The 10,911-nt window shown below is 41.6% G+C and overlaps 1 protein-coding gene across 1 annotated transcript; it reads left to right on the forward strand.

The window, feature by feature from the left end:
* Positions 1-7,747: 7,747 nt before the first annotated feature.
* Positions 7,748-10,911, forward strand: LOC135549143 (UAP56-interacting factor-like). The gene is made up of 9 exons (XM_064979188.1): positions 7,748-8,090; positions 8,633-8,797; positions 8,919-9,055; positions 9,186-9,259; positions 9,746-9,836; positions 10,141-10,187; positions 10,286-10,348; positions 10,498-10,606; positions 10,752-10,911. Exons 1-9 carry the CDS (start codon positions 7,970-7,972, stop codon positions 10,878-10,880), a joined length of 936 nt encoding a protein of 311 aa, XP_064835260.1. The 5' UTR covers positions 7,748-7,969; the 3' UTR covers positions 10,881-10,911.

Here is a 10,911-nt window from a genome sequence, read left to right on the forward strand (position 1 = left end):
AAGGACCATATCACCTCCAACCCTACCTGACACCCGAGACCCACTCCAATTTGCTTACCGCCCAAATAGGTCCACAAACGACGCAATATCAACCACACTGCACACTGACCTAACCCATCTGGACAAGAGGAATACCTATGTGAGAATGCTGTTCATCGACTACAGCTCAGCATTTAACACCATAGTACCCTCCAAACTCGTCATTAAGCTCGAGACACTAGGTCTCGACCCCGCCCTGTGCAACTGGGTACTGGACTTCCTGACGGGCCGCCCCCAGGTGGTGAGGGTAGGTAACAACATCACCACCCCGCTGATCTTCAACACTGGGGCCCCACAAGGGTGCGTTCTAAGCCCTCTCATGTACTCCTTGTTCACCCACGACTGTGTGGCCACGCACGCCTCCAACTCAATCATCAAGTTTGCGGACAACACTACAGTGGTAGGCTTGATTACCAACAACGACGAGACGGCCTACATGGAGGAGGTGAGGGCCCTCAGAGTGTGGTGTCAGGAAAATAACCTCACACTCAACATCAACAAAACTAAGGAGATGATTGTGGACTTCAGGAAACAGCAGAGGGAACACCCCCCTATCCACATCGATCGATGGGACAGTAGTGGAGAGGGTAGTAAGTTTTAAGTTCCTCGGCGTACACATCACAGACAAACTGAATATGTCCACCCACACATACAGCATCGTGAAGAAGGCGCAGCAGTGCCTCTTCAACCTCAGGAGGCTGAAGAAATTCGGCTTGTCACCAAAAGCACTCACAAACTTCTACAGATGCACAATCGAGAGCATCCTGTCGGGCTGTATCACCGCCTGGTACGGCAACTGCTCCACCCACAACCGTAAGGCTCTCCAGAGGGTAGTGAGGTCTGCACAACGCATCACCGGGGGCAAACTACCTGCCCTCCAGAACACCTACACCACCCAATGTCACAGGAAGGCCATAAAGATCATCAAGGACAACAACCATCCGAGCCACTGCCTGTTCACCCCGCTATCATCCAAAAGGCGAGGTCAGTACAGGTGCATGAAAGCTGGGACTGAGAGACTGAAAAACAGCTTCTATCTCAAGGCCATCAGACTGTTAAACAGCCACCACTAACATTGAGTGGCTGCTGCCAACACACCGACTCAATTCCAGCCACTTTAATAATGGGAATTGATGTCAAATATATCACTAGCCACTTTAAACAATGCTATATAATGTTTACATACCGTACATTATTCATCTCATATGTATACGTATATACTGTACTCGATACCATCTACTGCATCTTGCCTATGCTGCTCTGTACCGTCACTCATTCATATATCTTTATGTACATATTCTTTATCCCTTTACACTTGTGTGTATAAGGTAGTAGTTTTGGAATTGTTAGTTAGATTACTCGTTGGTTATTACTGCATTGTCGGAACTAGAAGCACAAGCATTTCGCTACACTCGCATTAACATCTGCTAACCATGTGTATGTGACAAATAAAGTTGATTTGATTTGAACACAGGAGTGATGGTTGCTGATAATGGGCCTCTGTACGCCTATGTAGATATTCCATTAAAAATCTGACGTTTCCAGCTACAATAGTCATTTACAACATTAATAATGTCTATACTGTTTTTCTGATCAATTTGATATTAATTTAATAGACAAAAAAATGGCTTTTCTTTCAAAAACAAGGACATTTCTAAGTGACCCCAAACTTTTGAACGATTGTGTGCGTGTGTGTGTATATATATATATAATGTCTTACAGAGCCTTTCCATAAGTCCACTCAAGTTTCTTCCACTGTCTTCTGTGATTAGTTTGTTGTTAATGTTGAGCCGTCACGGCAGCAGATTCCAGATTGCCTTTGTCAATCGCTCATCATCTTCAACCATCAGTGAGTCGACGGCTTGAATAGTCTCGCTGGAAATGGAATACAGTTAAAAAATGAGCAGCATACTTACTGCAGTCGATTTATTGAAGCATTATTTTTAGCATTATTAGGTCTATTTTACAGTATTGTAGCCAATTGTTATAATAGAATTTGAAGCAATATGCTACCCGCGTTTTGTCAACTATTTCAGCACCGTTTCGCGCTGCTCTGAGACAAGTATGGGGACTGGTCTTAATAAATCAATTTGATTTTTTAATTTTCACTGAATCTCCGTTTGGGTGGTTAGCCTACAATTAGGGTGTGGAAATGTTAGCATTATTTTGCTCTTCACTTGCAGTTACTTAGTAGCTTACTCCCTAATGTTCACATTGTACATTGCTATATTTTCCTAACAGAAACCCTGAGGGATTCATTTTCTTGGAATAGCAACACCATAATATTAATCAAATTAATTAAGCTACATTTCTTAAAATCAATCCCATATACTATGTTCTTACAAAAAAAGGTTTTAAATTCTCTAGTACAGCCAATCTTAAAAACTGTCAAATGCTTCTCAAAGATGCCCTCTGGTGGTCAAACGAACACTAACTAGCATTAATGACAACACAATGGCTGACACTTAAATAAGTGCCATAGAATTCTGCGGCAGCAAAAGCTGTGCTGCAATATGGCACAACTTTTAAAGAAAGAACCACTGTAACTAGTGGTAGTTAATACCTCAACATGCTATAAGATGAAGCTGCCCTTCCAGCGCTATCTGCTGCAGAAAGGTGAGATTTCTCTATTACTTTCTGTAGCTTACTTAGCTATATCTTCTGGCTGGCTGATGGTGATAATTGACTGAGTAATAATCAACAACATTTACTGTAAATGGATACCTATCTGGCACTTTGCATAGATAACTTACTTACACATGCAACAATATCAAATTAAGCTATAGTCAGTGTGCGTGTGTGTGTGTGTGTGTGTGTGTGTGTGTGTGTGTGTGTGTGTGTGTGTGTGTGTGTGTGTGTGTGTGTGTGTGTGTGTGTGTGTGTGTGTGTGTGTGTGTGTGTGTGTGTGTGTGTGTGTGTGTGTGTGTGTGTGTGTGTGTGTGTGTGTGTCTGACTGTATGTGTGCTGAATGTGCCCGCAGGAGTATGGCATCTGAGCAGATCATCATGAACTTGATTTAGTTCCATCAGCCAATACAGTAAATTAGCTTTTAGCTTATTAAATTAGCTTTTAGCTTATTAATAAATAAATTAGCTTTTTTTTATTGGTATGGGTATACAAACATCCTTTCCTACTCACTGAAAGGCAGAAGTTGACTATACTCTTCAGTTGTGAACAAGACTATTGCTGTGGCAATTGGCCTACTTCTCTGAATGTATACATACCCATTGTCTGGGGGGCTGATGATCAATGAAACGGAGCCAGTCTGATATTACTTGATTACTGACCCCCCCCCCCCCCACTTCTCTCTCTCTCTCTCTGTATCTCTCTCTTGCTGTTTTTCTTTCTCTCTCTCTTTCCCCTCTCTCCCTCCCTCTCTCTCACACCCTAAGAACCATTCAAACAGTTCAGTCACTCAGCCCTATCCAGTGGACATGATGCTCACAAGGTCCTGCTTTACCGCCTCCTGCAACACCCTGATGAGAAGTAATAAGCCTGGCCCCAGGACTGTAAGTCTATATATCTCTAACCCTGCTGAACCCTACTGCGCTGAGACAATATGACTCTAGAACAGTTTTACACTATTTTAAAAGAAATGCACTTTTTTAAATGGAACAGTGAATATTGATCTATCTTTCTGTCTTGACCATCCTTACAGGTCACTCACAGATGGTATCTAGGCTGGTTAATTGCACCTGCAGGCCTGTTTGAGGGACAACTGGACAGCACATTTTAGAATGCTTGGACCTCAGCTGAGACCCTCTTCTCCTTCCTTGTCCTTCAAGGACAGTCCCTTCTTCTTCTACACTTGCTGTGAGGCATGATGCCCTCAAAGTATGTCACTCCCATGTTGTGTGGTATTACCTATAGATGACTCCCAGACACTTTCAAATTGTTTGCCTGTGAATGGTTGTCCACATCAGCCTATTTACCTTTTTAAATACTGCGTCCCTCACAGAATTTGAATGATCCCTCAACTGCCCCATGCTCTCTTTCTCTCCAGATCAGGGTAGATTGCTTTGGTTTTGACAAACCCCTCATCCTAAATTCTGTTCACTCTTGTTCAACTGCTTTTTGATTCAGTTTGTTTTATTCAATGATACATTTTTTTAAACAAAAAGTTGACAAGGCAATTGTATGGATGGATGTTGGCATAGGAGACGAACGTGGATAGATGGGTGTAGATGGGTTTGGTTGAAGAAACTCCCTTTGCCTCTAGCTCCTGTATTCAAAACTTGCCAAATACATTCACCATCCACTTCAGCTAGTATCACCTGTTTTTAGGCCTGTTTTAAAATCTTAAGGTCAAGCACTTTGGATGAAGTGTGAAAATGTGATGTAGGCTGCGTTGTCATGTTTATGAATGTGTTGGTAGTGTCTGAACAATCACGTATCCAATGAAGAGTTTCTTAAATCTGACAAGGGTTGAAGTTACTGATTTTTCATCCAGTAGTCGGCAGTAATGTGCTACCCACCTCAGGAACCTTGATTGACCTGGTCCAGTTCAAATAGTGACTAGAGGCCCAACCTTTGTTCTTTGGGGGTAGTTAACCTTAACCTCAAATGCAGATGAATCCTGTAGGCCACTAACAACCATGCGCAATATAGTATAACCTCAAAAAAACTGTACGTTCACTGGGTCTTTTCCAAAGAAGTCTAATGTGAGAGGTTTGCTGTGGCTCTGCATGATTATGGATTAGCCAAAGGCCCGAACCTACTGGCCTGGCTGACGCCTGATTCAAAGTCCTCCTGACTTCAGGGTCTGGAAAGGCTCTTTTAATGTTGTCAGCACGATGCGTTGATAACAAAGGGGGCTGTGCTTTTTTTCTGATTGGTTCTCCTCTGTGTCTTTCTCACTCAAACACCCACAGGCAGAGTCACACACAGTGACCTTTTTGAAAGAATCAATCAATGAGTCCACACAATTTCTGAGTGAATATATTGTATTAACAAAACCGCCACCTGTCCAGACCAGTGAGTCGCAGCTCTTCCTCGCTGTGTGGTCATTTGAGTCACGTCAGCCAGGCTTCAAACCGACAGGCACAACCAACAAACAGATGACCGGGTGCACTTACACATAAAAGTTATGGATAATGTAGGCGTGTATTCTCAAAGCCTGAGGAGGGCAGATTGAGGATCACTGAGCAGGTCTCCATTGTCAATACAACATAGTAAAAACTGATCCTGTATCTGTCCTAAAAGGCTTTTTGTAGATCATTAAAGAAGACTGTATTGTCAGTGATGAGAGCTTATGGTGAGGCAGGGAAGCCAGATCCCGGTGTGTGTGTGTGTGTTGTCATCATTTCTGGACCAATTTATTGGATGAATTGCATTAAAGAAATTCACTAGCAAATTAATATTAGATTTGAGCAGAAACTCTTATCCAGAGCAACTAGAGTTTGCATGTCTTTCTCAGGGGCACATCAACAGATTTTTCACCTAGTCGCCTTGGGGATTCGAACAAGCGACCTTTCGAGTTACTGGTCCAAAGCTTTAAACCACACATTTCATTATATTATAGCACCGCAGTGGTAGTATTATTACTGTTTTAAAGCTTGCGCTCCTACTGTAGATGTATTGCCTGATAGCCAAGATAATTTGTAGAATCTGCAACTCAATGCATTCAATCCTGACCTTTCGTTTTCAAGTGTATCTCCACAAACATTTGCGGGCAGACAAGGCCACACAAAGACCTCAGACACCAGCGGATAATTGAAGTACCCAAAAAGGCCACTTGATATCATACTGACAGAGATTCTTAAAAATAGATAGTACAAGTCATTTTATAAATGTACTGTAGCTCTACCAAAACACATGCTAAATGTAATGTTAGTACAAGCAACCTATACTCTCAAGAAGCGAGCAATACAATCGTAAATGGCAAGAAAAACGGATACAGCAATATGCAACACTATATACATTGCACCGGGAGATGTCTAGAAAACCACTAGATGAATGTAAAGGGCACCCGTGGTACAACGGAGCAGATTTCCCTGACTCAGATTAAGCCTCGTTCTAGACTAAAAAAGCCCTTTAAATGAATAATCTCCATTGATCTTGCTTTTAACTCTAGGACTAGGCTCAATCAGTGTCTGGGAAACCATCCCTTAGCCCATTAGCAGCAACATCAATATTAGGTAGGGACAGAGCCATAGTGAGGCAAACTATTCTCCAACTTGGCATTAACATTACCATGACATTAACATGTTTTATTGTGGCCATTGAATCTTTGGGCCAGTTTAACACCCAACAAAATTATGTCAGGCCCCTATGAGTGCTTTTGAATCCAGTTTCTACTTCCAGCATTAAGATATCCTGTGGGAGCAGCAAGAACATTTGGGTAGTGAAGTTGCAAATAGGTCAAAATTTTTTGCTCAGTTTCACAGCCAGATTTAGCAAGATTTGCTACATTGAAATTAGGACTGGGATTGGTATGTTTTATTTTGTTTCACTCTGAGACTAAAAAACGATTGGAAAATGGGCTTTATGCTCATGTTACCCTTTGAAACAATTAACGTCATCTGTCAACTTTCAGCAGAGGTGATGCTATCTAGTAGATTAGAAAGTGTACAACACAGGGGTATTCTGTACATGCACCACTATTCAGCCGTATCTGGCTGCATTTACACAGGCAGCCCAATTCTGATCTTTTTTTCGCCAATTGGTCTTTTGACATCACTGATGTGATCGATCAAAAGACCAATTAGTGAAAAAAAGATCAGAATTGGGCTGGCTGTGTAAACGCAGCATTTGAGACTTGAACCACGATTAGGGCCATGCTTTTTGGTCGGTTTTTGGAGGGGGCACTTAGCTTTTACCGTTATTTCCAGCATGATCCACTAGGTTTGCTGCAGGTTAAAAAAATCCTAGGAAATATTATACAGAAATCCATAGCTTATTTTTATTTAGAAGAAGAAAAAATTCATTCCCACAAAAAAATTAAAGATATAAGTGAATTTATGTCCATCATCCCCCGATTCAGAATACATCATTTTCATAGTTATGGCATGCTTTGTGTAAGCATAATATATCATTCATATTATAAAAAATTAAATACAGATACAGAATATGCCTTCTTCATAGTCATGGAATGCTTGGTTCAATAACTATCGATGAGAAAACAGAATATCCACGGAATATCTGATATAAAACTAATTTTACCTCTGTGGCCTGCCGGACCTTTTGGAATAGAGATACACGCCTTTTCTTATCAGGGAGAAAAGGAACATAATCACGTCTGTGCCATGACCTGTCGGTAAACTATTGGAGTTATAAACAGGTCCCAATACAGACCTGTATGATTAAGCATTTGAACATTTTGCACCTGGAACTAATCACAACTATGTATTTCCCACCAAAACTAAATGGTGCGTTTGATTAACCCTCCGTCTCCAAAAATGCATTGCTGACAGGCCGACATAAATGTACTGTAAGATAATGTTGCTGATAGTGAGACTATTATTACTATCATTAATAATCACACCGGGTGATGTCTAATGAAACATATTGAACCCCCAGAAAGAATTCTGTTGCACACAGTGTCTAGGCCTACTTTGTAAAAGGTCTACCAAGTGTTTTGCTTGCTTAGAGGCCTAACACTACTGTTAGAACATGAGCTATTTTAGGCTCCGTCATGCAATTGGTTGAATTCATTTTAGGCTCCGTCATGCAGTTGGTTGAATTCATTACAGGGTTGGGTTGCCTCTTCTCTGGACATTATCAGCGCAGCAGACAAACTTTACCAGCTGCCTAGGAGCAAGAGGGCCCCAATGTATGAGAGAAGTTTGAGTAAAATATAGTGTGTAATCTTTTTTGACCATTATCATTACTTTACTCGTGGAGGAAGATATAGGGTACATTTGAGACCATAATAAGTGAGAAGTCCATACAGGGCGTCAAAGGTTTGCCCCCTGCGTGCGACACAGGAATAATGGACATCGCACCCACTGCAGATGCAGCCACTGCCAAACCTGAACCCACTGCTATGGAGGAGTCAGATCCGCAAGAGGCGCAAGAGCCCCGCACATCGGAGAAGATTGACTTGTCACTAGGTTGGACATTTTCTCATGATTCTTTGCAGTGTGCGTGTTAACCAATCAAATGTTGTTCCAGTAAACAAAGCATAGTCAAGTTCATGTCTTCATGTGTTCCATAGTGCAACGATAATTGCTATATTATTCAATCTTGTTGAACAATAAAACAAAATGCATTCGACACAAGTAGGCATCTTGGTGTGACATGGACCTGCACCACACGTTACATAGCCCGCACGTCAACAATCTGATTTCTTATTCTCCTTTAGTCTTTATGCAATATGCCACTTTAAACTGTAGTGCTTTAATGGAGATGTAGGCCTGCTATTAAAACACCATCCAGTTGAGATCTTAGGGGAGCTCATCCATTATTGTCATGTTGAGTTGAACATTGCAGACATAATGCCACTGTAATTTTGGACCCCATTAGCTCCCCTAACATGTAATGGATTTGGCTTCTCAAGTGACAAGTTAAAGTGAGTGATTTCAGCTTGGAGTGCATGCTTCAATTGTCAATGACTACTCTCATCTGAAACACAGCTTTACTTTCCTGTTCCCAGATGACATCATCAAACTGAACAAAAAAGAGAACAAGGCCAATAAGGCTGCCAACAAGGCTCGGGACCGACGCACCACAAGCAAAAACACTGTCCTCAAGAAACTGGACAGGGCAGGACAACAGCAGACATTTCCTTTCAGACGTGGTCCTTATCAATTCCAGCAAGGTACGCCTACTGTATTGGTTGCACATCGCTTTACATATCCCTCCATATGAAGACATTCATCATTACCATATCATCACCCTCTTGGAGAAAGGAGCTGATTATACTATAACTCTTTTTTTAGGACCCTACAAATCACGTTACATGGGACCCCCCATTCCTGGCTATTACAGAATAAAGCCATATCTCAGAAAGACACCTTTTGGAGCACATCACCTCAAAGGTGTGAGCCCTTTAAAAAGACCTCCTTTGAACACAAAGGTATGTGCACAGAAAATGACTGACATTTGCACTTTTCCAATATGTGAATATGATGCAATGTAGTAAGTGCACACACTGAGTCCGATGTGACAAAAGGTCTTTTTTTTTAAACCCTCAGGAAGGAGCACAGTTCGGAAAACGTAAACCGTTGTTCAAGGGTGCGTTTTATCAACCATACAGAGATCCTCCAGGGGCTTTGAGAAGGTACAGCATGTTTGCTTAATGCATTATCACAGCACTTTTATAATGCGTAAGATTCTCTTAGACTCTGAAATGGCTTTCCTTCTCTCTGAGCACATGGGTTTTATGTGTGTATAGTATATACATGATGTGTATGTATGTCATTATGTTATGTTTGTGTAAACACAGGATTTGTGCATCAGGTGTGCAGTTAAGAAACATTCAAATGAGTAGCTTCAGGGTCAGATGGACTTGAGCTTTGGGAACCTACTCTAGTCTTATGTAAATGTATGAAGGCCTGGACTCCTTTTCTTCCAATATGGAAAATTATATTAGCAATTTACTGAGTTATGACATGATTTTGATAGATAGGTTTATTTGTGAAACACATTGATTCCATTTGTTCACAATTCCATGCACTTTTAGGGATGTCGCTAGGGATATTGTTTGTCTTTTTCATTTGTTTTGTACAGTCTCTTTATGGGCATGATTCTTGTGTCACTGTATTAGGCCTCCTCCCCAATTCAGAGGGCAGAAGAAGCCACCATTCCAGCCCAAACAGAGACAGGGCGGTGTGAAGCCATTCATCCTAAACAGAGGGGTATTTTGTTATTTTCACATTTATAACACTTATATACAACCTTTAGTAGGCCATGCGATTCAGAGGAATGAATGTACAGTATCTCTGCACTTACATTAAGAGCCATGCTAACTGAGGTCATGTTCAGCATGAGTAAAACAAGGCATATTACTGGGTACTGTTCAATGAACACTGTTTTTTTATGGTTTGCAATAGATGATCATAGTATGGTCTCTAATACCTACAAATTCATGTGAATGAATACACAGAATAATAGTAAAAGACACCCTTACATGTACATTTTATCATCTTCCCCTCCTTCTAGTTTCCTGCAGCAAATGGAAAAATGGATAAGTACCAAAAGGTTAGAAGGTGAGGTAACATCACTGTCGTTGCTTGTGACAAATAAACCAAATTATATTGGTAGAATTGCTCATTATTATACGTTCTCATAACATTACCTGCAATAGCTGGAAAAAGGCGCCCTCCGGTGTTTCTACCTTGACGGTGTCACTGCCCAACTCAGAGCCCGCGTGAGTTGCACATACATTAGTACACACTGCAGCCATGTTTTACAGAAAGGCCTTTGTGGGTTCTGTCCAAAACAAACGTTTTATTACTAATTATGTGCATTCAAAAGCTAATCCTTATCTGTCCTGTGTCCTTACCTGATCTCTCTCAGGGCCAAGGCTAAGCAGGCCACAGTGCTGGACCGATCCAGTCCATCAGGGGTGTCTCCCCAGCCCAAAGGCATCCCTCTCAGATTTAACTTCAAGGCCACTATAAATCAGGTGATATGCCATTACCAGTATTTAGAACATTTCAATGTCTTTAGCATAGAGAGCCTATGAAATTCAGATTCTAATTCTGTCTTTCCACCAGCTACCTTCTCCTTATAAATAATGAATGTCACCTTGACTGTTTCCTGGTTTTCAGACAGGAGTGACCCTCAATGACCGCTTCACTGGTATGAGGATCTGGGCAGGCCTAGGACAGGGTCCACAGTGGGGCAGTGGCAGGGGAAGAGGCAGAGGCCGAGAAGGCCGGACTGTCATCCTACAGTGATCATTGAGGAGGACCTGTGCTGTCTGAAGCC

This window comes from Oncorhynchus masou, chromosome 12 (assembly GCF_036934945.1).
Source record: "Oncorhynchus masou masou isolate Uvic2021 chromosome 12, UVic_Omas_1.1, whole genome shotgun sequence".
NCBI classification, from domain to species: Eukaryota; Metazoa; Chordata; class Actinopteri; order Salmoniformes; family Salmonidae; genus Oncorhynchus; species Oncorhynchus masou.